At 44.7% G+C, this 26,689-nt stretch overlaps 1 protein-coding gene across 2 annotated transcripts in view; it reads left to right on the top strand.

Moving 5' to 3' along the window:
- The window catches only part of USF2 (upstream transcription factor 2, c-fos interacting), a 28,131-nt gene extending 2,875 nt beyond the window's left edge, over nt 1–25,256 (top strand). Inside the window, exons 2-10 of one of the 2 annotated variants that reach the window (XM_070949249.1) lie at nt 6,936–6,982; nt 10,384–10,499; nt 11,648–11,767; nt 13,187–13,340; nt 14,994–15,081; nt 17,913–17,971; nt 19,653–19,747; nt 22,632–22,760; nt 24,954–25,256. In XM_070949249.1, coding sequence (XP_070805350.1) covers nt 6,936–6,982; nt 10,384–10,499; nt 11,648–11,767; nt 13,187–13,340; nt 14,994–15,081; nt 17,913–17,971; nt 19,653–19,747; nt 22,632–22,760; nt 24,954–25,043 — 898 coding nt within the window. In that variant the 3' untranslated portion in view covers nt 25,044–25,256. Of the gene's footprint in view, nt 1–6,935; nt 6,983–10,379; nt 10,500–11,647; nt 11,768–13,186; nt 13,341–14,993; nt 15,082–17,912; nt 17,972–19,652; nt 19,748–22,631; nt 22,761–24,953 lie in introns of both variants that reach the window. The other variant, XM_070949250.1, reaches the window with a different exon arrangement.
- The last annotated feature ends 1,433 nt before the right edge of the window (nt 25,257–26,689 follow it).

Here is a 26,689-nt window from a genome sequence, read left to right as displayed (position 1 = left end):
GCGTGCTGCTTTCATCTCTTTCTCCCCCTCCCTGTCCGTCCCACCCCGTCTGGGTGTTATCATAAAAGAGGACCTGTCCTGGGGCGCTCACATTGCAGCACTGGTCAAAAGGGCCCAGCAGAGATTACACTACCTGAGACTTCTCAGGAAACAACCACTGAATGAAAAACTGCTGGTGAGCTTCTACCGCTGCACTATAGAGAGTATTTTAACTTACTGCCCCTGTGTATGGTTTGCCAATTGCACAGTGGCAGATAGGACAGCGCTCCAGAGGGTCAACGTCATTGCCCAGAGGATCATTGGCTGCCCCCTCCCCTCTTTGGAAGAGCTTTAATAGCTCCCGCTGCCTTAAGAAAGTTCAAAACATTCTTAAAGATCCATCTCATCCTGGGCACCCTTTTTTTTTGAACTATTACCATCTGGCAGACGGTACAGGATAATAAAACCAAGGACAAATAGGCTGAAAAACAGCTTCTATCCCAAGGCAATAACTATATTGAATTCTACTGTATAGTGCAACATTAATGCAATATCGGAGGGTTTTCAATTCAATTGTGCAGAATGTGAAGGATGTGTGTTTGTGTTTTATTTTTATAGTTACAATGTACACTGAAGATGGCATTTAATTTCGTTGTACGAGATGCAATGACAATAAAGTAAACTAAACTGAACAATAGCAACTCTGTGGTTGTCTAGGGTGAACCCTGGATCTCTTCTTCACCTCGTCCAGTACTTTTAACTACTACACCCCACTGCCTTTTTTCAGCCCCTATACGGTGCCAAAGCGGAATAAAGTGCTTGTGCCAGAATCAGGCAGGCTGTTCAAAATTCCTTGGAGGGGAATGAGTATGCTGAAATGCTAAATAATTCAGCCTTGATATTTTATGGACTTGCTTCATCATTAAAGCGGTTAGAAATAGTAGGAAGGTGAGCCAGTGTCTGACGATCTTCTGATCGTCTGTAGAGATTCTCAGTCATCCAGGTCATGGTTGTCCCAAAACCTTTTCAGGAGGCAACTGGACTTCCTTGTTTTTTCTTTTGAAGAGGTTTCGCTTCTCATCGCTTTAACAGGATAGTGTGGAATGGAAGGAGATATATGTATGTATGTATGTATGTATGTATGTATGTATGTATGTATGTATATGTGTGTATGTGTATATATATATATATATACATATATATATCAAATTTATATTTCGCTGATAAAGACATAAAGGGAGACTAACTAGTATAGATCTATTTCAAGCTATTTAGCTCTCATCAGCTAGCCAGACCCTTATTGGATTCAAACTTGGGCTGCCTGCATGTTAGGCAGTTGTATTAACCTCTGAGCTACAAGTTCTCCTCCCTTCATCAGTTTCCCTTTATTTCTTTATCAGCGAAATATAAATTTGGTATAAAATGGTTTGTCATGAAGGTGACTGCTTGAGGGCTCCTGGATTGGAGCTGAAAGGCGAAAGGGATGCAGTATGCTCCCTCCCACACGCTGGGGTAGACCAGGTGTCTCGATAGAAAAACACATATACATATACACATACACATACACATACATGTGTGTGTGTAAAAAATCTGTAACGGTAATTACAAGGCTGGCTTAGAAAATGATTTTAATTGGGTGTTTGTTATTTTTAATATAAGGGGCAAATTTTTAATATATTTTAAACTGTTTTTAAATCTTGAGGTATATGTTGTTTTAATATGGCTGTACACCGCCCTGAGTCCTTCGGGAGAAGGGCGGTATAAAAATGTAATAAATGAATGAATGAATGAATGAATGAATGAATGAATGAATAAATAAAATAATATTTTGACGATGTCAGCAGATGGCTGACGAAAGCTTAGTAAAATAAAATATTAATTCTTTTAAAATTTTAAAATCTTAAGTTCTGGAGTTCGCAATATGTCTGCTTTTTTTACTAATATACCTGGAACTTGTATTTTTAGAATAGTTTGTAATATATATATGTCTATGGATGTACGTATGTATGTATGTATGTATCAGTGGTGGTATTCAGCAGGTTCTAACCGGTAGTGGCAGCTGCGGGAGGCTCTGCCCATCCGCCCGGATGTAATCACATCCCATTTATCCACATTTTTGATGCTCTGAGCATGCACGGAAGTGCCCGCTCACATTTGTGAACCGGTAGCGAAGGTAAGTGAATACCACCCTTGATATGTGTGTGTGTGTGTATGTGAGAGAGAGAGAGAGAGTGTGTGTATATATATATGTGTATGTTTGTGTGTATATATGTGTGTGTATATGTATATATTCTATCGAAGCAACCTGGTCTACCCAAATATGGAAAGGAGCATACTGCTTCCTTTCGCCTTTCAGCCCCAAGCGTCTGGCTAGCTGATGAGAGCTAAATACCTTGAAACCAGAGTGGATAAAAATCAATGATTTTTTTTTAAAAAATCAAAAAAATCAGATTTTTTTTATTTAAATTGGATTTTTTTGATTTTTATTGAATTTTAATAAAAAATGTTTGGGGTAAAAATCTATCGTAAGATAGTTTTCTATTTAAGATACATAAATAATTTAGTTTATTCAGTATGAAAGGGAGCTTAGTTATGTAGCATGAGGCTGTATATTCTGCAACACTGGGACTATCGGTGAGTCAACAGTGGGTCAAAGGAGTAGCAGAGATGACAGTTGCTCTTTAAAAATTATGACTTAAATCGAGTTGATTTCAATCAAGCCTTTCTACTAGTGATTTAAATCATGATTTAAATTGTGATTTAAATCAAATCCACCCTGGTATATGTATATATTCTATCGAAGCAACCTGGTCTACCCAAATATGGAAAGGAGCATACTGCTTCCTTTCGCCTTTCAGCCCCAAAGGTCTGGCTAGCTGATGAGAGCTAAATACCTTGAAATAGATCTATACTAGTGTCCCATATCTTCTTCTGATAGCCACCCCTCAAAGAGACCAATAAAGAATTTTTCTGGCTAGTAACTTGGGGGGCGGGGGGGACAAACCCCAAAGCTCAAGAGTATTAAATTCTCTGCAGCCATGCTTTCTCTCTAAACCCTTCTGGAATTTTATAGTTATGTTCATTGGCTCGGTTTAAGTTGCAGCGGTACAGATTGAAGGGGGGGGGGAATCTTGAAGCAAGGCCTTTTGGGATGCTCTGGATTTTGCGTGTCGAGCTGGGCAGACAGCTTGAGTTCGTTTCACTCCCCAAATCCCATCCAATTGGACGGTTCTTTTCAATCGCTTTTTCGTTTTTCTTTCCATTTGACTCTCATTCATTCTTTTTATTTTTATTTATTTTTATATGCCGCCCTTCTCCGGAGACTCAGGGTGGCTTACAATGTGCTAAGCAATAGCCTTCATTCTTTTGTACATTTATACAAAGTCAGCTTATTGCCCCCACAAACTGGGTCCTCAATTTACCTACCTTAGAAAGGATGGAAGGCTGAGTCAACCCTGAGCCTGGCGAGATTCGAACCTGCAGTAATTGCAGGAAGCTGGTCTTAATAACAGGGTGCTTTAGACCACTGTACTACCAAAGCTGCCCCCCCCTCCCAATTCTCCTTTAATTATTTATCATATTTCTCTTGTTCCTGGTTGGACTTAACCCGAGTCTTTCTATCTGCAATAGAGAACGCTTCTCATTTCTCTGTCCCTGTTGATGTACTATATTGGGGAGGGGATGTTTTCCCTCACCCCACCCCCCCCCCGGAAAAAAAAATAACCCAAACCAACCTGATTTGACAAAAAGTAGAACAGGGACAAAGCAGAAAAGGCCATCTATTATTAGTACTTGCTACTCAGCAGGTACTCTTAATGCTGGGATGGGGCGCTGAACTGGCTCTGGATTTAAAACCGCCATTGGTTGACTCAGGTTGACTCAGCCTTCCATCCTTTCGAGGTAGGTAAAATGAGGACCCGGATTGTGGGGGCAATAAGCTGACTTTGTATAAAAAAGAATACCGCTTAGAGGGGGGGCCAAAAGCCCTACTAAGCAGGTAAATGCAAAAGTATGAAGGCTATTGCTTAACGCATTGTAAGCCGCCCTGAGTCTCCGGAGAAGGGCGGCATATAAATCGAACCAATAAATAAATAAATAAATAAATAAATAAATAAATAAATAAATAAATAAATAAATAAATAAAAAATTGGGAATTGAAAATAGGAAAGTCTCAATAAATTAGATTTAGGTGAGAAAGAATGACAGTGAACGAACCTTGCCCATTCGGACATTTCGGGGTTACCCCTTTCTCTCTGCAGTGAATTTTGGGTGTTAAAGCTACAAAATGTTTAGGAGGGGCACCCAAATAAGAAAAGATCCCACACACGTAACATGTACACACACCACTGCTAAAAAAATGAAGTGTTTACACATGAGAGATACTTGCGTCACTGTTTGTTGTTGTTGTTGTTGTTTTGTCCCATCAAAGGAGGTTTCTAAACCATTCTTCAACTAGGGAAATTCCTTCTATTGTTCTGCAAAAGTGATACACAGATTTCCAAATAAATAAACACCGGGATTTCCAAATGCAGTCAAAACTGTTAGGAAAGCAAGCATGGGACAACCCAGGGGTGAAATGCTCCCGGTTCAGACCGGATTGCCAAATCCGGTAGCGATGGCGGCGGGTGGTTCAGAGAACCGGTAGCAAAAATCCCTGGCTCTCCCCGCCTCCCCCCACGCCCAGCTGAGCCGCGCGATCATCAGAGGCTTTTTTTAAAATTATTTTTAAAAGCATTTTTTCTACAACCTCTTCGGCCAAAAAAATGCTTTTAAAAGTAAAAAAAAAAAAGGCTTCTGCTGATCGCGCGGCTCAATTGGGATCGTCAGAGGCTTTTAAAAGCATTTTTCCTACAACCTCTTCGGCTGAAAAAATGTTTTTAAAAGTAAAAAAAAAAAAAAAAAAGCCTCTGATGATCGTGCGTCTCAGTTGGGATCGTCAGAGACCTTTAAAAGCATTTTTTCTACCACCTCTTTGGCCAAAGAGATTGTAGAAAAAATGTTTTTAAAAGGAAAAAAAAAGCCTCTGACGATCAGACAACTCAGCTGGGATCGTCAGGCTTTTAAAATCTTTTTTTTTTCACAAGCTCTTCCGTCGAAGAGATTGTAGAAAAAATGGTTTTAAAAGTTTAAAAAAAAAAAAAAAGTTGGCCACGCCCACTCAGTCACATTACCCCCCCACCAAGCCACGCCCACAAAACCGGTAGTAACAAATTTTACATTTCACCACTGGGACAACCCCATTGAGAGGGGGCGGCAGGCAGAACTTTGAGGACCAATTCTAAATATCACTCATTCAGCCACCGTCATAATTTTGTCTGGTCGTTACGCAAGGATTCCCTGTATTTTTTTTTTTATTGATTGTCCTTTTTTCTTTCTGTTTTTTAAATGGTGCTCGCTCAAGTGACTTCCATGCCTGCCTATCTCATAGAAATAACTACAACCAACGATAGCAACCAAGCAATCTAAATAATAGATGGCTGAGGTTGCAAAAATTATTCCATTTACAAAAGAAAAGAACAAGAAGCCAATTAGCCATTAGAGCTCGTTCTGCCTCTAAACTCAAAAGTCTAGGGAACAGCCAACTCTTTCAAACCTTAGGGAAGCAAAATGTCTTCAAAACAAAATAACAAACAGAGAGACCAGTTGCCTCTTGAAAAAGCACCTTGGATTCCATTTTTACAACACAGTCTTTTCAGCAGTTCCAAGAAGATTCCACACCCATTTGCACTCTTGAGTGCATAGATAAAACTCCCAAGTGGCCTCAGTAAGTCTCAGAGAGCATGCTAAGGACCAGAAGACTGCAAGGAATATATAAATCCTTCCATTCCTCCTCCCTCCCCCCCCCCACAATTCAGTAAGAACTGAAGAAGCTTCATAGATGAGTAGCGAAACGTCTTCAAGAAAAAAGCAAAGTCCAGTCGCCTTTTGAAAAAAAGCACTTTTTATGACAATTCTGGAAGTAGGAGAAAACCTGCATCATTTCAGTTGCTTGACACAACGTTGTTTTATTGTGTGCAGCGGAGCAGATTGGGGTGGGTGGGTGCATTCTGGCTTTGCATTGTCCTAAGCGATGAACCCCCCCACCACCACCAAACTGAGCATCTTTTGAACATCTTCTCTTTTGAAGTTCTCATTGGCCATTGGATTTCCATTGTTTCATCGGGGAGTGGGGGGGAACCTTAAAACCAGAAGATTATTTTATCATGAATTCTCACCCCGGCCCATACAAGGTCTGTTTTCTGTGCCAAGTGCTCCGTTTTTGGCTTCTGAAATCTCTCTGTGTAAGTGAACACCAGAGCTGGAGGCTAAAATTCGAAGTGCACTATGCTGCGTTCCTATAAAACAGGGCAGCAAAACCAAATCTGTTTTGCAGCTTCTGAGTTGCTTTTATTTTTGCAACTGATTGCAAAACTCCTTAAAAAGGAGGCAGTCATTTGGGGTGAGGGTGGTGAGGTGGGGGGAGAGATTCTATATGCTGCTAAAACTTTTCATCTGGCTCATTTTGGTCCTAAGGTAAAGGTTTCCCTTGCACATATGTGCTAGTTGTTCCCGACTCTAGAGGGCGGTGCTCATCTCCGTTTCAAAGCCGAAGAGCCAGCGCTGCCCAAAGACGTCTCCGTGGTCATGTGGCCGGCATGACTAAACGCCAAAGGCGCACGGAACGCTGTTACCTTCCCACCAAAGGCGGTCTCTATTTTTCTACTTGCATTTTTTACGTGCTTTCGAACTGCTAGGTTGGCAGAAGCTGGGACAAGGAACGGGAGCTCACCCCGTTACGCGGCACTAGGGATTCGAACCGCTGAATTGCCGACTTTTCGATTGACAAGCTCAGTGTCTTAGTCACTGAGCCACCACGTCCCTACGAGGATTAAAAAGAAACCACCTCTCCCCCCTTCCCCATATCTAGCAGGAAGGAAATAGAGCTGAATTCTTTTTTTCTTCCTTTTGTGTTTCAGCCACGAGAAAGATCAAGAAAGTGAAGATGGAGTTGAGCTACGAGAAGGTAAGGAGAATTCCTGAGCCGGTCCAGAAATGCCCGAAACACGTTGCATGGATGGCATTTCTGCAGCCAGGGGTATAAAAATGGGAGCATATATATTTAATATTACATGTCTTGATGTCAGCAACAATTATATACGTGCACCACACTGGAAAAATGAGGAACCACTCATAGAAGAAGATGTAATTTTTTAAAAAATACTAGATTGTGCAGAAATGGATAGGTTGGTATTAAAGATAAAGAAGATACAGAATATTTCCAAACATTGGGACTTATTTTATCAATGGTTGGACAATAGAAGTAGAAATTAGAAATTGGAAAAATACTATTACGTATGCCTTATGTTTAATATGTTATTATATTATATATTATTAGGTAAGCAAATTGACCCAGACAATACATTGTTCATAAAACACTTATATATGTTAAAGAAAAATATATAAGGTAAAAGTAAAGGTTCCCCTCTCAAGTATGTGCTAGTCGTTCCTGACTCTAGGGGGCAGTGCTCATCTCTGTTTCTAAGCCAAAGAGTCAGCGCTGTCCGAAGACCTCTCCGTGGTCATGTGGCTGGCAGGCGCACGGAACTCTGTTACTTTCCCACCAAAGGTCCCTATTTTTCTACTTGCATTTTTTTAAAAATAGTTTTTATTAAGCTTTTTACTTTTAAAAACAGAAAAAAAACAAGGACAAAAGCAGTAAAAAACATGACAAACATAACAATACATTATATGCTATTTTTACAGCCTTCTCTATCGACATGCATATTGTCTATTTTTGTTCAGTTCTTCTACTGAATACATACGTTTACATTATATTTATTTGCACAGTCAATACTATAAGGTTAACAATAATTAGTAACATATAGTTCTTTATTTCAGTGCTATTAACTTAAATTTCCTAATTCTTGTTTAGATTTCTTTTTTCTATCCATTCATAGAATGTGTTCCACACTCTATAATAGTCCAAATCTTCTCTTTCCTTAATTTCCATTGTCATTTTATCCATTTCTGCACATTGTAAAATTTTCCTAATCACTATTTCCTCTGGTGGTATATTATTTTGTTTCCACCCTTGTGCAGTGATGATCCTTGCTGCCATTAGTATGTGAAGTATTAGATATTGCGAAGATTTCTCTAATTTTGGATCTATTATTCCTAAAAGGCAGACCTCGGGTTTGAATTCTATCTTTTGTAATGTGATTTCCTCCAACCAGCTCTTAATCTTATACCAACATTTTTTTATTTTAGGGCACATCCACCACATGTGGTAGTATGTTCCTAATTTATGGCCACATCTCCAACATTTGGGTGATAGATTTGAAAACATTTTGGCCAATCTCGCTGGTGCCAAATACCATCTATAGAACATTTTGTACAAATTTTCTTTATAAGGTACCACCATTGTAAATTTATAATTTCTTTCCCATAATTTATCCCACTTTTCTAATTCTATATTATGTCTGAGATTTTTTTGCCCAACTAATCATTGTTTCTTTGCATTTTTTACATGGTACTTTTTTTTTTTTTAATTGATTTATATGCCGCCCTTCTCCGGAGACTCAGGGCGGTTTACAGTGCGTTAAGCAATAGCCTTCATACTTTTGTACCTTGTATACAAAGTCAGCTTATTGCCCCCACAAACTGGGTCCTCAATTTACCTACCTTAGAAAGGATGGAAGGCTGAGTCAACCTTGAGCCTGGCAAGATTCAAACTTACTTTAATTGCAGACAGCTGGTGTTAAATTACAGTGCCTTGTCCACAGAGCTATCTAGGCTCCTTGCATTTTTTATGTGCTTTCGAACTGTTAGGTTGGCAGAACCTGGGACAAGTAACGGGAGCTCACCCCGTTTACGTGGCACTAGGGATTCAAACCGCTGAACTGCCGACCTTTCGATCGACAAGCTCAGCGTCTTACCCACTGAGCCGCCGCATCCCCTAATATATAAATAAACTGTTAAAAAAAAAGTGGGGGGGGGAGCAAAGCTGTCTCACCTTCTGTCTGGATCTTACCTGCAGAGGATTTTGCAGCCAAAATCTCGCATGCTTTGGTTTTAGTAGCCTGTCACATGCAGGATACAACATTCCCTGTTGAATATTAATTGGAGAAAGAGAAGGAACTATCCATCTGCAAGGAAGACTGTCCCTTGTCTCAAAGAAACCCAGAGTTCTGCAGATATGAACAGACTACAGCTCCCATTGGACTCAACTGATGTGGCCGGTGGGAGCTGTAGCCCACCGGCCTTTGCACAGTTCCGGATTCTGTGTTAGGTGCATAATGCGCCTTCCCTCCCATGGCAGTCAGCGCAACCTGTGCTAGCATTTTTTTTTTTTCTGCTTCCCCTGGTCCCACAACCACACTACTAAAATCAGTTTGAAAGGTAGTGCGCGATCCATTTTCGCACAGTGTTTGTGTCACATGCTCAGCTCTCTGGAATTCCAAAGCCGGCAACGACAACTTAGTCGTCAACTTAAGACCGTGGCTGAGCCCAAGATTTCTGTTGCTAAGCGAGACGGTTAAGTGAATTTTCCTCTCATTTTATGACCTCTTTGGCCGGTTAAGTGAATCACTGCGGTGCTTTTTTTTTAAAATTTGATTTATATGCCGCCCTTCTCTGGAGACTCAGGGTGGCTTACAATGCGTTAAGCAATAGCCTTCATCCTTTTGTATATTTATACAAAGTCAGCTTATTGCCCCCACACTCTGGGTCCTCATTTCACCTACCTTAGAAAGGATGGAAGGCTGAGTCAACCTTGAGCCTGGCGAGATTCGAACCTGCAGTAATTGCAGGCAGCTGGTCTTAATAACAGGGTGCTTTAGACCACTGTACTAACAAAGCTCTAGTTAGTAACTCGGTTATTAAGTGCATCTGCCTTTCCCATTGACTTGGTGTGTAAAAAAGGGGATCAGGTTAGCCGAAATGTCATAAATATGAGTTCCCAAGCGTCTCATGTGGCCATGGGGACGTTGCAATGGTCGGAAATGTGAAAAAAGGGTCATAAGTCAACTTTTTTCCAATGCAGTCGTAAATGAACTGTTATAAATAGAGGACTACCTTTACACTTTCTTCTCTTCCAAATGCCCCATTGGCTGTCCCAGCTGTACATCCCTGATGGAAGAGAACCAAGGACCTTAAATAGCAATCCGGATCAGTCTGATGTAAATATTGAGAATATTCAACCTTGCTACGGCTGATATTTGAAGGAGGCTGATGGTGAGAGTTCCACTCTCAAGAGCAGCCCCCCCCTCCGCCCCCCCATCACTCATGTGCAAGTCCCTGACTCAACTCCACACCCTTTCAAACCTGATTTCCTGTCTTGCCAGGGCTCTAGAATTCACTGGATATTGTTAAGCTTTCCGGGCCGTTGGTCATGAAGCTGTCCATTGAAATCTCTTTCTCTGCCAGGGGACGGCACAAATGCAGACGAACAGACAGCAGTGGCCATTGCCAGTGTCCAGCAAGCAGCCTTTGCAGACCATAATATCCAGTATCAGTTTCGAACAGAGAACAATGGAGGACAGGTAATGTCCACGTTGAGAAGGTTGGATTTTGGACTTTGGATGGAGTTCCAGCGATTAAAGACTGCCCCCCGCCCCCCGTCTTGCAGTCTGAAGACGGTGGAATACAGCAGGCGAACGTCTATATCCGTGGTGGCGAACCTAAGGCCCACGTGCCACAAGTGGCACGCAGAGCCCTCTCTGCGGGCACACCAGCCGTTGCCCCAGCCTGGCTCTACCACGCATACGTGCGCACCTCCTGCCAGCCAGCTGGTCTTCGGGTCTCTGCCGCGCATGTGCAGGGAGTGGGGCGCATGCGGGGGACGCATGTGCACATGCGCGTGGGGGGGTGCAGGTTGGTGGAGAAGCTTTCCAGGCCCAAAATGGGGCGCGGGGGGGGGCTCATGTATTGCCCCGTGCCCTGTTTTGGCTCACAGGTTGGTGCAGGAGTCTTTCCAGCCCAACACGGGGTGCGGGGGCCTCGTGCGCCTCCCCGTGCCCCTTTTTGGCTTCCAGGTTGATGCAGGAGGGTTTCCAAGCCCAAAATGGGGTGCGGGGGGGGCTTGTGTGGCACCCCGTGCCCTGTTTTGGCTCACAGGTTGGTGCAGGAGTCTCTCCAGCCCAACGCGGGGTACGGGGGCCTTGTGTGCCCCCCCGTGCCCCTTTTTGGCTTCCAGGTTGGTGCAGGAGGGTTTCCAAGCCCAAAATGGGGCGCGGGGGGGGCCTTGTGCAGCCCCTTCATGCCTCGTTTTGGCTTCCAGGCACCAAAGCCTCCTCACCAACTTGGAAGCCAAAACGGGGCATAGAGGGGGGCACGGGGCGCATGCGCAGGGGACGTGCATGCATGGGGCAGGGCGCATGCACGGGGGGGTGCTCGCATTGCATTTTGGGGGTTTGGGTGAGCATGCATGCATTTGCGTGTGTGCGTGCACTTTGGCACTCGGCACTGAAAAGGTTAACCATCCCTGGCCTATATTAAGGGAATCCACTCCCATTTCTGACTCATTTCATTGTGCTCCCCCCCAAAAAAGTGTTTTTCGTTGCAGAAATCATCCCATAGCAGAGTTTGATTGTTTTGAGATCTTCAAGTAGGCTGAACGTCACCTCGTTACCTCCCCATAAATCCCCACTTCAGCCAGAAGAGTGATATGGCTTCTGCTGTTTCTCCCCAGGTGACATACAGAGTCGTTCAGGTGACGGACAGTCAGCTGGATGGACAAACGGATGCAACGGGGGCCGTTAGCGTGGTCTCGACCGCAGCTTTCGCCAGTGGCCAGCAAGCTGTTGCTCAGGTGAGAAATAACTAATCCCAGTATTAGTGTTATTGTTACGATTGGTCGCACGGCCAACCAGATGTTTAGACTGGAGTTGCTATTTTGATCCACCTGTCAAGTCCTTCCAAGGGCCCTGGGATAGACAGATGTTGTTGTTTGATGGCGTCAGAGGATGTAAGCTGTTCAGAACAAAGCTGCCTTTTGCAAATGACTAATGGTGATTTTTGTCAATGCCAGTGATGCTCAAGTGGTGCTCCAGATGTTTTGCTGTTACACACCCAAGGCCCTTATCGCTTTTGGTACTATCTTTGCATTCTTTTGCTACAGTTGTTGTACTTCTATTTGCAGGCCTTTGCATTTTTTCTGATTTTTCTCCAGTTCTTTCTCTTCTGACCGAGTTCTTAAGTCTGTGGTGTTGTGTGGCAGGTGCTGAATTCTGTTGAATTCTAAAGACCCAGAGTACTTTGCCTTCTTCATTTTTGATGACTTTTGTCTGTTTTGCGGTTCCAGAAGTTCTCCCTTGCAGACAGATGGTATGCAATGCAAATTTTTTTGGCAAGATTTTTCAGAAGTGGTTTGCCATTGTCAGTTTCCTGGGGCTGAGAGAAAGTGACTGGCACAAAATCAGCCAGACAGCTTTGTGCCTAAGGCGGGATTAGAACTCACGGTCTCCCACTTTCTAGCCTGGTGCCTTAATCACCACACCTAACTGGCTGTTTTTAACCTGTTAGTAAAAGGTAAAGGTTTCCCTCGCACATATGTGCTAGTCGTTCCCGGTTCTAGGGGGCAGTGCTCATCTCCATTTCAAAGCCAAAAAGCCAGCGCTGTCCAAAGACATCTCCGTGGTCATGTGGCTGGCATGACTCAACGCCAAAGGCGCACGGAATGCTGTTACCTTCCCACCAAAGGTGGTCTCTATTTTTCTACTTGCACTTTTTACGTGCTTTCGAACTGCTAGGTTGGTAGAAGCTGGGACAAGTAACAGGAGCTCACCCCATTACGTGGCACTAGGGATTCGAACCGTTGAACTGCCGACCTTTCGATCGACAAGCTCAGCATCTTAGCCACTGAGTCACCGCGTCCTGGTTGTTAACCTGTTACCTGTTCTTAAACACAAGAGGGCAGTGCCTACCTTCAGTTCATACAGCAGATCTACACTCCTCACTTTCCTCTGTTTCTGTAAATCCATTCCTGGACCGTTTATTGATTTCCTAGTCTGCACGAAGTCTTGATTTAATTGAGTTCTCCTAATGTTGAGCCCCAGCTGTTGGCCTGCCTGCCACTCGTGTCACCCAAATAAAAGCCAGGGTTTTATTTCATGTGACTCAAGCCTTCCCTTGCTCTTTATCCATTATTTATCCTGATTCGGGTATTATTTATCTTGCTTTGGGTAGTTTGCTATCGCAGACCCACAAATGCCTCTCCTCCTGTTTCCAGGCTGTGATTCAGAACCCTTTCAGTAACGGTGGGAGTCCGGCCACAGATGCTGTTAGTGGTGAAGCCCGTTTTGCATACTTCCCTGCTTCCACAGTGGGAGATGGCACAGCAGTTTCCGTACAGACAACCGATCAGTCGCTGACACAAGCTGGAGGTAGGAAATCAGGGACCTCTGAAAGCTGTTTGAGATGGCTTTGATGGCCTCCATGTCTCTTGAACTACCACCCCTACAATCCCCAATCATTGGCCCATGAAGCCCAGACTAGCTCAATGCTATAGCTAGGGGTCTATAGTTATATTTTATGTAAAAGGAATCAAAACTGTATTGATCACAGTGCCACAGTGATCTGTGATTAAAACTCTGATGAACAAAACAGTTGCTCTGTTTACAGGACAGGCTTTACCCAGACGAATAAACCATCTGATTTGATCTAATGGACACCACATGTTAAGATTGTGGGTCCATCCCACAAGTAAGTAAGTAAGTAAGTAAGTAAGTAAGTAAGTAAATAAATAAATAAATTCAATAAACTGCCCAAGCTCAGTTTAGCTCCTTATGTTGGCAAATCCCAACATATCCCAAGTCCCTTGGGAGTTGGGCTGCATAGAAATGCGACTAAATAAATAAATAAATAAATAAATAAATAAATAAATAAATAAATAAAATCAGTGAAGATCCTGCCTGAAGAAATGGTTTAATAGTTTATAAGTAAAGGTAAAGGTTCCCCTCGCACATATGTGCTAGTCGTTCCTGACTCTAGGGGGCGGTGCTCATCTCCATTTCAAAGCCGAAGAGCCAGCACTGTCCAAAGATATCTCCATGGTCATGTGGAGCATTACCTTCCCATCAAAGGTGGTCCCTATTTTTTCTACTTGCATTTTTTACGTGCTTTCGGACTGCTAGGTTGGCAGAAGCTGGGGCAAGTAATGGGAGCTCACCCCATTACGCAGCACTAGGGATTCGAACCGCTGAATTGCCGACCTTTCGATCGACAAGCTCAGCATCTTAGCCACTGAGTCACCGCATCCCTTTTATATATATATATATATATATATTATATATACATTGATATATATAAAACTATTATATATAATAGTTTATCTATACATATAAAAACAGCCTGTGGTAATCTACCCTGTTTCCCCTAAAATAAGACATCCCCTGATAATAAGCCCAATTGGGCTTCTGTGTGCATGTGCTAAAATAAGCCCCCGCCCCCCCAAAAATAAGCCCTCCCTGAAAATATTTAAACACATGTGCAGCCAGTCCCCGCCATTTCCTCTGGTTAGGGAGTCAGAGATGGAAATCAGGTAAGACAGCAAATGGAACCCTGTCTTGTTCCACACGCCCCAAAATAATAAGACCTCCCCGAAAATAAGGCCAAACGCTTATTTCAGGGTTCAAAAAAATATAAGACAGGGTCTTATTTTTCGGGAAACACAGTATATGTTTAATATTGCCACACACAGGGTATAAGCCTATCCATTCCTTGAAACTGCTTTTAATTTTTAATTTTTTTTGGGGGGTGGGGGAGTAGAAGAGATAAAGGAACAGCCCAGCGAGGACAAACCATGCTCAGCAGCCAAACTTCAGATTTATTGTGAGGAGGAGGAAAACTGGGAACGGGGGTGTAGGGTGGGAGGATGGGGGTCAGATGGACAAAAAGCCAACAGCTAAATCTTTTCATGCAAGCATTTGGCAGTGCAACATTTTCTTGCAGGCATCCTCTTTTCCTTTTTTTTTTTTTTTCCAATTTTTTAGTCATTTATTTGGTGGCGTAATACCTTCTCCACGTTGCTCCTTCAGGTCAGTTCTACGTGATGATGACCCCCCAAGACGTGTTGCAGACTGGAACGCAACGTACCATAGCTCCCCGCACCCACCCCTATTCCCCGTACGTACCGCTTCGGGCATAAACGTGAAGTTTCAAAATCAGGGAAAGTTCTGGAGATTCTGCAGTGTGGTTGGGGGGGGAAAAAAAAGAGGGAGGCGAGCTAGAAGAGGTCAGAAGAGGTGGGACCACAAGCAAGATAATTCTGGAGTTGGGGAGGAGAGAAAGCAGGCAAATCGGTGTGCCAGAATATAAAGGAATGTAGCTAAGGAAGGATGGATCCAGGGGTGGGCTGCTGGGGGTTCGCAGGGGTTTGGGAGAACCTCTAGCTAAGATTCTGTGCAGTTTGGAGAACCCCTAAATCCCACTCCTGGCTGGCCCCGCCTACCCCGCCCCTCCCAGGAGTCCCCATACGGCCTGTTTTGGATGTAGATAAGTGCAGGGTGTGCGCGGAGGCTCGGGGAGGGCGAAAAACAGGCATACCGGAAGTTCGGGAAGGACGGAAATGGGACCGTTTCTGGCCTCTAGAGGGCTTCTGGAGCCTGGGGAGGCTGTTTTCGCCCTCCCAGAGGCTCGAGAAAAGCCTCCGGAGCCTGGGGAGGACAAAAACGCACACACACACCCATGGTGCAGGAGGCCAACTAGGCCACGCCCACCCAGCAACCGGACAGAGAACCCCTTGCTAAAATTTTTGAAGCCCACCCCTGGATGGATCAGACCAATATTGGGGGACAACGTGCAGTGGAATCTCCAGCGAGGTTCTGGAAGGAAGAATGAAGAAAGGACCAAGATTAGAGTCTTTGCAATGCAGAAAGCAGCACAGGCAGGCCTGATCTCCCCAGAATCCCTGAAGCCTCCCTTCGCAAGGGAATGCAGTCAGCTTGACAAGATTCTTGTCACGTGGATGACTAACAATAAAACGTCTGCTTTGAGACTGTTATCCTACCTTATCACAATAAATATGACTCCTGGAATTCTTGACCTCGCCTGCTTCAAAAGGCTGACTTCAGTTTTGAAAGCATGTCTAAAATTTGATGGGGTGGGACATGTAGTCCACAGTGGTCGCTCAACTATACCTATGTTCTCCCAGAAAAGAATGTGGGTATTTCTTCTTCTACTTCCTTGTTGTTGTTTTGTTGTTCTTTTTAAAACATCTTTGAGAAAGGGAAAAGACGTAAATCATTTTACGTCAGCAGTGTGCAGCACCAGCAGCCAAAAAAGCTAATGCAATCCTTGACTGTATAAACAGAGCCATAGAATCAAAATCAGGCGAAGTATTAGTACCGTTTTATAAAAGCCTTAGTAAGGCCACATCTGGAATAACTGCATCCAGTTTTGGTGGCCAGGTTACAAAAAAGATGTTGAGACTTCGGAAAAAAAGGTGCAAAGAAGAGCAGCTAAGATGATTAAAGACTTGGAGACTAAAACATATGAAAAATGGTTGCAGGATTTGGGTTTGGCTAGTCTAGAGAAAGGAAGGATTAGAGGGGACGTGATAGCAATATTCCAGTGTTTGAGAGGCTGCCACAAAGAAGGGGGGGGGGTCAATTTATTTTCCGAAGCACCAGAGGGCAGGACAATAAACAATGGTTGGAAACTAATCAAGGAGAGAAGCAATCTGGAATTGAGGAGAAACTTCCTAACAGTGGGGACAATTAAGCAGTGGAACAGCTGGCCTTCAGAAGTTTGTGGGTGTTTCATCACTGGAGGCTTTTAAGAAGAGACTGGACAGTCATTTGTCTGAAATACTATAGGATCTCCTGGTTGAGCAGTGGGGGCTGGACCAGGAGTGAAATGCTCCCAGTTCGGACCGGATCGCCCGATCCGGTAGCGATTGAGGCAGGTGGTTCGTAGAACCGGTAGCAAAAATCCCTGCTCCCCCCCCCCCCACCCCCATGCCCAGCTGAGCCGCACAATCATCAGAGGCTTTTTTTTTTTTTTTACTTTTAAAAGCATTTTTTCTACAACCTCTTCGGCCGAAAAAATGCTTTTAAAAGTAAAAAAAAAAAAGCCTCTGATGATCGCGGGGCTCAGCTGGGATCATCAAAGGCTTTTAAAAGAAACCCCCCCTTTTTTTTTCTTTTAAATGTCTCTGACGATCCAAGCTGAGTTGCCTGATCGGCAGAGACTTTTTTTCTTTTAAATGCCTCTAACGATCAGGCAACTCAGCTTGAATCCTCAGAGGCATTTACAAGAAAAAAAGGGTTTTTTTTCTTTTAAATGCCTCTGACGATCCAAGCTGAGTTGCTTGATTGGCAGAGGCGTTTAAAAGAAAAAAAGTCTCTGCTGATCAGGCAACTCAGCTTGGATCGTCAGAGCTTTTTGAAAGCATTTTTTTATAACCTCTTCGCCGAAGAGGTTGTAGAAAAAATGGTTTTAAAAGTTAAAAAAAAAATTGGCCACGCCCACCAAGTCACATTACCCCCACCCCCACACCAAGCCACGCCCACAGAACCAGTAGTAACAAATTTTAGATTTCACCATTGGGCTGGACTAGAAGACCTCCAAGGTCCTTTCCGGCTCTATTCTGATTCATTTTCCGAAACTGTTGAGCTTTGCAACCTTATGGAGAAAAAGCGGAGAAAGGGTCCACCCTAATTGTTGCGTTTCTGACGGGTTTTAGAAAAACAAACACTCTGTTTTATCAATCAACCCTGGACGGATGTTCCTTTTCCTTCCAATTCAGAACGTCCACGAGGGGGGTGAGCATCCCCCGATTTCTCGATTCTTAGGTATGCCTATCTGTGTTGAAGGAGAGGGCTGACAATTTGGCATCTTTTAACTCCGTCTTTCGAAATCATAGAAGATGTTCTGCCAGTTCTGAGATGGGAACAGGGGTTTCTGAAAGCTGCTGTGCTTTCTGATTCGTTCAACTCCCTTCCTTCAAATTCTAGGAAAATGGACGGGACGCGGACGCCACGAGATGAGAGGCGAAGAGCTCAGCACAATGAAGGTAAGCAGGAAAGCCCAACTGGTGAGCTCTCTGCTGCCTTTCTCTCTCTCTCTAGATATATATATCTCCCCGTCTATCTATCTTTCTTCCTTTCTTTCTATCTATCTATTTGTCATCTCTATTTATCTATCTATCATCTCTATCTATCTGTCATGTCTGTCTGTCTGTCTGTCTATCTATCTATCTATCTATCTATCTATCTATCTATCTTCTCTATCCATCCATCCATCCATCCATCCATTTCTTTCTATATCTATCTGTCTGTCTGTCTGTCTATCTATCTATCTATCTATCTATCTATCTATCTATCTATCTATCTATCTATCTATCTATCTATCTATCTACCTACCTACCTATCTATCTATCTATCTATCTATCTATCTATCTATCTATCTATCTCCATCCATCCATCCATTTCTTTATCTATCTATCTATCTATCTATCTATCTATCTATCTATCTATCTTTGTGCCCTAATCAGATGAGGAAGGACGGCATTGCTCGGAAACACGATTGAGAAAGACCCAATCTTATTTCCCTTTTCCAATTCTTGGAAAGCGCCATGATGGCGTAGTGGTTAGAAACAGTACTGCAGGCTAGCTCTGCCCACTGCCAGGAGTTCGATCCGGACTGGCTCAAGGTTGACTCAAGCCTTCCATCCTTCCAAAGTTGGTAAAATGAGGACCCAGATTCTGGGGGCAATAGGCTGACTCTAAACCGCTTAGAGCAGAGGTGTCAAACTCAAGGCCCACAGGCCGGATCTGGCCGGTGGGGTGCTTAGATCTGGCCTGTGGGGCCAACCTGGAAACAGAGGAGGACCGGCCCGTGGTGCCTCTGCCAGCGAAAATGGAGCTCAGGGGGGGCCGTGCACAGGGGGTGGCTCCATTTTTGGCTGTGCCAGCCTCCTGCAGCCCTCTGCCAGCGAAAACGGAGCTCAGGGGGGTCGGCTGTTCCCGTTTTCACTGGCAGAGCGCTGCAGGAGGCCATCCTGGCTGAAAACGGAGCTGGGGAGGAGGGCTGCCTGGGCCACCACAGGTGCCCCAGACACAAGTGACATCGAGCTGGCATGCCCACCCTGGCCATGCCTTCCCCCCCCCTGCACCCCCTCCAAGGTCAAACACAACCCTGATGCTGCCCTCAATGAAATTGAGTTTGACACCCCTGGCTTAGAGAGTGCTATAAAGCAGGGGTCTCCAACCTTGGCAACTTTAAGCCTGGAGGACTTCAACTTCCAGAATTCCCCAGCCAGCTTTGCTGGCTGGGGAATTCTGGGAATTGAAGTCCGCCAAGCTTAAAATTGCCAAGGTTGGAGACCCCTGCTATAAAGCACTAGGAAATAGTATATAAGTCTAAGAGCTATTGCTATTCTTCCAAATTGGCAGAGGAAGAAAATGTTCCAGATAGTGAACTCCAGTACCTTTTGGCTCCAGACATCCCACCTAGTGGAGAAGAATGCTGGGAATTGTAGTTCAGCAACATCCGAGGGAAGACATATTGCCCAGATTAGATCGAACCTTCAATTTCTGATCTGTAAAGCTGTTGGTAATAACTCTTGTGTGTGTACCTGTTTCTCTTCCTCCAAAGTCAAATCATTCCATCCCTCCACATGTTATTGTCAGGTTGCCATGTTTGATCAGGGTCTTATTTTTATTTCTTTTCTTTCTCTCTTTTTTTTAAAAAAGTTGAACGGAGGAGGCGGGACAAGATCAACAATTGGATCGTACAGCTGTCAAAAATCATTCCAGACTGCAATACAGACAACACCAAGACGGGGGCGGTGAGGGCAGTTACTGGGGGGTGGGTGGAGGGGGGGATAGTGCAAAAGGAATTATGTTTTGCTTTGGGGGAGGACATATTAAGCTTCTCTCGTGTGGAGATGTCCCAGATCACCCTTCCATGGTTCCAGCGGACTTTCCCTGATTATTGTTTCTCCCAGATGAATTTTCCCTATTGGTTATCTTGTTTGCAATTGCTTTGGATAATTACAGCCTCATTGGATGGCATAATTGTGGAGTAATTGGAGCCACAAGTACTGTTCAGTCAGATTATAGCTTGTGGAAACATCCTCCTGCTAGAGCAGGGGTCTCCAACCTTGGCAACTTTTAAGACTTGTGGATTTCAACTCCCAGAATTCTGGGAGTTGAAGTCCACAGGTCTTAAAGTCGCCACGGTTGGAGACCCCTGTGTATTGAGTTGTGGGGCCATTGCCTGCTTAAGATGATGAGAAGTTAACAGTCCAGTCCTTTGGAGACGAAAGTTAGCAATCCCTTTCTCCCACTGTAGTTTTGATCAAAAGAACTCTACTAAATAATTCTGATCTTGAATTCCAAACTATTGGCAGTCTTTTGAGTTAGCACAGGCTGCAGAAATCGTGGTGTGGAGTCCCGATACGTACCACTACCAGTCAAACGCCACAATCCCGAATCCTTAACCTCTACCCACTCCGACCCCAAACAGCACCAGTTTGATTGAAGCAACACAAAAATCACCGGCCACCTCATGCTACCACCCGCCACGCTTCGTGAGTTCATTGAAGGCTGGCACTCCACAAGCCATTCCATCAACAGGACTCATTGACCTACAACCAGCCGACAAACCCCTCAGAATCCAAATCAACCACACCGCCCAACCAGAGACGGCACCGACCCTCAACCGACCCATGCAAACCCCCACCACCCCCACCACCAGCAGTTCACCTCCCAATGACTCTGACCTGCTGTAACCGACCCATCACAAAACACTCACCGATGACTCACACCTGACCCATTGCAAGAGCCTCACTCGACACATCTACTGTCAGAGTTCCAAGTAACATCCCCAATGAAAGAAAACTTGAGATTCCTCAAAGTTCCATTTTATTAGAGATGTCATATTGGCACATCTGGGAAAACCCGAATCTGAAAGTTTCCAGGTTTTCCCCACCCAAAGAAAAGTCCAAGTCCCTGCCCAGCACCCACATGTCCATCACATGGTCCAATCAAGACACTGTCCCAAGTGGAGATGCCTCCCAGTTCCAGCCCTCCAGGTACAGGGCAAGATGTCCTTGACTCCCTGAGAAAGGAATGTTGTTATGACTATATATCACCCGTGCTCCATACAATCCCCCCTCCCAGTTTCCCACAGTAGTAAATGTGGCAGGCCGGAAGATCCAACGCAAAAGATGACACCTACACTTGGCCCATCTCAAGACCCTCACTTGACAGACCCACACCTGAAGCCCTTATAAACAGAAGAACACTGAAACTGACATCCCCTAAACTCCGCTGAAGAGACCTAGCCTGGTAACGAAATGTTTTGAAACCAACCCACAAGATTCGGAGATAGAATCTTCATCCTCGCACCACTACTGGGCCTATCCCTGGTTCTTCAGCAGGCAGCCTATTCACTAATTCCAGCGATGTTAGCAATGGGAGTCATCTTTGCAGGCTTCTGAAATAGCTTAGCGGTTGGTTGAGAGGCTGAGGTCCCACTTATTTTCCCGACTCTGCTTATCAAGTATTCGGTATGGCTAGTCAAGAGAAGGACCAGGGGTGATATGATAGCAGTGTTCCAGTATTTGAGGGGCTGCCACAGATGACCTACAAGATCCCTTCCAACTCCGTTAATCTGTGTCCATCTCTGTTGGGGATCTGATGGGGGAGAGATAATTTCATCCCAACACAGTAGAAGGAGGAATAATGCAAACGAGCTGTCATAATTGAGAGTTCCTGCTTGAAGAGTTCCTTAGATTTGCAGATGCTTATTCCTAGCGATTTCTCCTTAGCTGAGGACAACCCCACAAGAAACCTGTTTTCCACTTGAGAAATCCTGAAGCTGTGGCCGCTAGTTGGCCACTTTGGCCTAAACTCAAGAAGTTAAGCGGCTTGGACCTCATTAGTATTCGAATGGGAAGCTACCAGGTTCGTAAATAGCCCTAAAGCTCTAGGAAGTCAGGGGGTGGTGGAAACAATTTCAACCATCTTGGGGAGGGTGTGTGTGTGTCTGCGATGAGCGACGTCTTTGTTGCTTTCAAGAACGACACAAAGACGTTGCCAGGCATTGAGAAGTTGACTCAAAACAGATGGAAAACGGCACTTAATGCTTATTTTTTGACTATAACGGCAAACTCTATAAATTGAGACGAATCGATATTTTAGCCAGCCACAAATAAATAAATAAAGTCCCATCCTATAAACAGAGCCAGCTAATCCTTGGAGGTGTGTAGTGGCTAAGACGCTGAGCTTGTCAATCGAAAAGTCAGCAGTTCAGCGGCTTGAATCCCTAGCGCCGCGTAACGGGGTGAGCTCCCGTTACTTGTCCCAGCTTCTGCCAACCTAGCAGTTCGAAAGCAGGTAAAAAATGCAAGTAGAAAAATAGGGACCACCTTTGGTGGGAAGGGAACAGCGTTCCATGCGCCTTTGGCGTTGAGTCATGCCGGCCACATGACCACGGAGACATCTTCAGATAGCGCTGGCTCTTCGGCTTTGAAATGGAGATGAGCACCGCCCCCTAGAGTCAGGAACGACTAGCACATATGTGCGAGGGGAACCTTTACCTTTACCTTTAAAGGAGGAAAGACCTTAGAGAAGCCCGATGATTTTGGAAGATCCTTCCCACCATGCGAGGTGGGGCAGAGCAGGAAGCTCAGTGGTGGAGCTGTTCCTTGTTTCTCTCTCTTTCAGAGCAAAGGGGGCATCCTCTCCAAAGCCTGCGACTACATCCGGGAGCTGCGCCAGACGAATCAGCGTATGCAGGAGACGTTCAAGGAAGCCGAGAGGCTTCAGATGGACAATGACTTGCTACGGCAACAGGTAGCTCAGCCCACATTTTTCCTCTCTTTCTTTGGAACAGGGTTTGGGATTGTGGCCAGCCATAAAGCCGAGGACGGGTAGTCCTCGACCTACACGACCGCCAACGGAGCCCACAATTTCGGTCATCGTGCAAAACATTGGTTGACAGCTTTGTCCCATTTTATGGCTTTTCTTGCCACCGTTGTTAAGTGAATCACTGCAGCTGTTAAATTAGTAACAACGGTTGTTAAATGAATCTGGCTTCCCCCTAGGACTTGGCTTGTCAGAAGGTCGCAAAAGGGGATCCCGTGACCCCCCCTGGACACTGCAACCGTCATAAATATGAGCCAGTTGCCAAGGATCTGAATTTTGATCACATGATTGTGGGGGGGGGGGTCGTAACTCTGGAAAACGGCCATAGGTTTTTTACTTTTTTTTAGTGCCGTTATAACTTTGACCGGTCAGTAAGTGAACTTGTTGTAAGTCGAGGACTATCTATGGGCATAATAGTAGTGCAGAAATTGGGATGTCCTGCTTCAGGGAACTCTTCCAGGTCACGCGGCCTTGGAGCAAATCTGTAAGTGCGGCCAAGTACAATTTTCAGTAATTGCAGTTAAAAGTTACCTCAGAACAAGAGAAGATGGACAGTTGATATATTTGTGTGTATCATATAAACAGAGTAAGTCCCTTTGCTTTCACAAAATGTGTGTATGTGTGCACGCACATGTGCATACCAGGTGTGTGTTTTCTTTCAGCCGGTTTCGGGTGAAAACATCCCTAAAAACAAATGGACTTGCTTTATGGCACAATGTCTGCTTTACAGCTGTCACAAAAACAGTTACAAAAATCCAGATATCCAGTTTTGGTCACCACGATGTAAAAAAGATGTGGAGACTCTAGAAAGAGTGCAGAGAAGAGCAACAAAGATGATGAGGGGACCGGAAGCTAAAACATATGAAGAACGGTTGCAGGAACTGGGTATGTCTAGTTTAATAAAAAAAAGGACTAGGGGAGACATGATAGAAATGTTCCAATATCTCAGGGGCTGCCCCAAAGAAGAGGGAGTCAAGCTATTCTCCAAAGCACCTGAGGGCAGGACAAGAAGCAATGGGTGGAAACTAATCAAGGAAAGAAGCAACCTAGAACTAGGGAGAAATTTCCTGACAGAACAATTAACCAGTGGAACAGCTTGCCACCAGAAGTTGTGGGTGCTCCATCACTGGAGCTTTTCAATACAAAACTGGACAGCCATTTGTCCAAAATGGTATAGGGTCTCCTGCTTGAGCATGGGGTTGGATTAGAAGACCTCCAAGGTCCCTTCCAACTCTGTTATCCTGACCTGGTTACATGAGTCCCCCAACTTAACAACCGTCATGACGTACGATGGGAAATTCCCAGGTTCCACTACGGTCAGTGGTGGGTTGCCCTCGGTTCGCACCGGTTCTATAGAACCGGTAGTAAAACCGACGGGAGACTCCGCCCACCGACCCTGACATCATCAGAATGCTTCTGCGCGGCCCCGTTGCGAACCGGTAGTAAAGGTAAGTAGAACCCACCCAGGGGTGAAATGTAAAATTTGTTACTACTGGTTCTGTGGGCGTGGCTTGGTGGGGGGGGGTAATGTGACTGGGTGGGCGTGGCCAACTTAACTTCTTTTTTTTTTAACTTCTCAAAGCATTTTTTCTATTGCTTGATCAGGCAACTCAGCTGGGATCGTCAGAGACTTTTCCAAGCATTTTTTTTACCACTTCTTCGGCCAAGAGGTTGCAGAAAAAAATGCTTGGAAAAGCCTCTGATGATCCCAGCTGAGCCGCGCGATCATCAGAGGCTTTTTTTTTTTTACTTTTAAAAGCATTTTTTCGTTGGAAGAGGTTGTAGAAAAAATGCTTTTAAAAGTTTTTTTTTTTAAAAGCCTCTGATGATCGTGCAGCTCAGCTGGGGCATGGTGGGGGGGAGAGGCAGGGATTTTTGCTACTGGTTCTCCGAACCACCTGCCGCCATCGCTACCGGATTAGGCAATCCGGTCCGAACCGGGAGCATTTCACCCCTGAACCCACCCCTGATTACGGTCATAAATCGAGGTCTGCCTGTACTTTTTCACAGCAAACCCCAGTTGCATTTCCTTAACTCTTGCCTCCGCTTTTCCCCAGTTTGATAAACGTCTCCCTTTCTCCTCCTCCTCTTATTTCCCGTGTCCTCCCCCCCCTTCAACAGATTGAACAGATGAAGACCGAAAACACCCTTTTGAGAGCACAGCTTCAACAACACGGAATTGAAATGGTGGGCGACACCCCAGGGCAGTAGCCCCTCTTTTCCTTCGCCTCTGCCTACATGCCGAATCTCAGCCTCCCAATTCTTCTGGGGTTTATTTTTTTTGTTTTTTGTTTTGTTTTTATATATATATATATATATATATATATATATATATATATATATATATATATATATATATATATATAAACCGAATCCTCGCCTCTCGACAACAATGACACAGCGAAACCGTCGCCTCTTGGATGACCCTTGCCTCCTTGCTTTGTGTTTGAGGACGGGGGATGTGGTGAGGGGGCAGGAGGGAGGAGTTACAGAGGAGACTTGGGGGGTGGGGGCTTTTCTACCCCATACCTTGCTACTGCCCTGAAAGGTGGCGCCTGGCTTTCTTCCTACCAGGTGCATCCTTTTACCCCTTCCTCCCTCTGCCTGCCCTCCCTTCCTCTTTCTTTCTTTCCTTCTTTCTTTCTTTCTTTCTTTCTTTCTTTCTTTCTTTCTTTCTTTCTTTCTTCCTTCCTTCCTTCCTTCCTTCCTTCCTTCCTTCTTTCCTTCCTTCCTTTTTCTTTCTTCCTTCCCTCCCTCCCTCCCTCCCTTCCTTCCCTTACCTTCCCTTCCTTCTTTGCTTCTCTCCCTCCCTTCCCTTCCCTTCTTTCTTTCTTTCTTTCTTTCTTTCTTTCTTTCTTTCTTTCTTTCTTTCTTTCTCCCTTCCTTCCTTCCTTCCTTCCTTCCTTCCTTCCTGCCCCCCTCCCTCCCTCTCTCTCTCTCTCTCTCTCTCTCTCTCTCTCTCTTTCTTTCCCTCCCCAGGATTCAACAGACAAAAATCCTGCAATTTTTTTTTTTTAACAACAGGTTTTTAACACGGGTTCACTGACTTCTGTCACCCTTTTCCTGGGTGGGAACTAGGGGTGGGGTTGGGGTCATCCTTCCTTGAGCTTGGCTGTTTTAAAAGGAGAGAAAAAAACCCTGCTAGATTGTTTTTTTATTATTTTTTTCTTGTCTCTTCTGTACGTTTTCGGCATCTTGCTTCTGGAAAGGGTGGGAGGGGGTTGAGTGGAGAGGCTGTTCTCTTTGGGCACGACGACAACCCGAGAGGCTCTCGGGGCGGGGTCACAGGTATGTCCGGTGAAACGGAAGAAAGTACAGCGGGTCAGGTTGACCCACAAACACACACTCGCACTCCGCGCACGAATTTAGTCAATTCAATTGAACACGGCCTGCAGACGGAGTGCACCACCGTTTCACAGCGAGGTTGGAAACAGCCTTATGCAGCAAAAGAAAAGGACAGGGGAGGTGGGAAAAAAGAAACTTTTGCATTTGCGGGCAATGTGCGTGCTTTTTTTTTGTTTTTTTAAATCCCGAACAGAATTCTCTCTCAGGTTCTGGGGACTTGCAAATCAAACCAAACGGGATTTTTAGCTGCATTTTGTCACGAGCCTGATGCCGAATTTCTGCCTTTTTTTTTTTTTCTTCTTTTTTGCTCCGTCCTCGTAAAAACTCAAGTCACCACAGTTCTTCGAATGATTGTCTCACATTCTTTACTTTCCCATTGTTTGAAGGCGCTGGCCAGAACCATCCTAAAAGTTCACCCTTCCCTTCCCTTCCTTGTCTCTGTCTCTCTTCCCCCCCCCCCCACCCCTCTCTCTTTCTTGTAAGTAATCTTTATTTTATTAGTTTAAAAAGGG

Source organism: Pituophis catenifer, unplaced genomic scaffold (assembly GCF_029215685.1).
Source record: "Pituophis catenifer annectens isolate HBS135680 unplaced genomic scaffold, rPitCat1.0.hap2 SCAF_9, whole genome shotgun sequence".
Taxonomy (NCBI): domain Eukaryota; kingdom Metazoa; phylum Chordata; class Lepidosauria; order Squamata; family Colubridae; genus Pituophis; species Pituophis catenifer.
The sequence above is the reverse complement of the archived record's forward strand: the minus strand, read 5'-3'. Positions and strand labels throughout refer to the sequence as shown.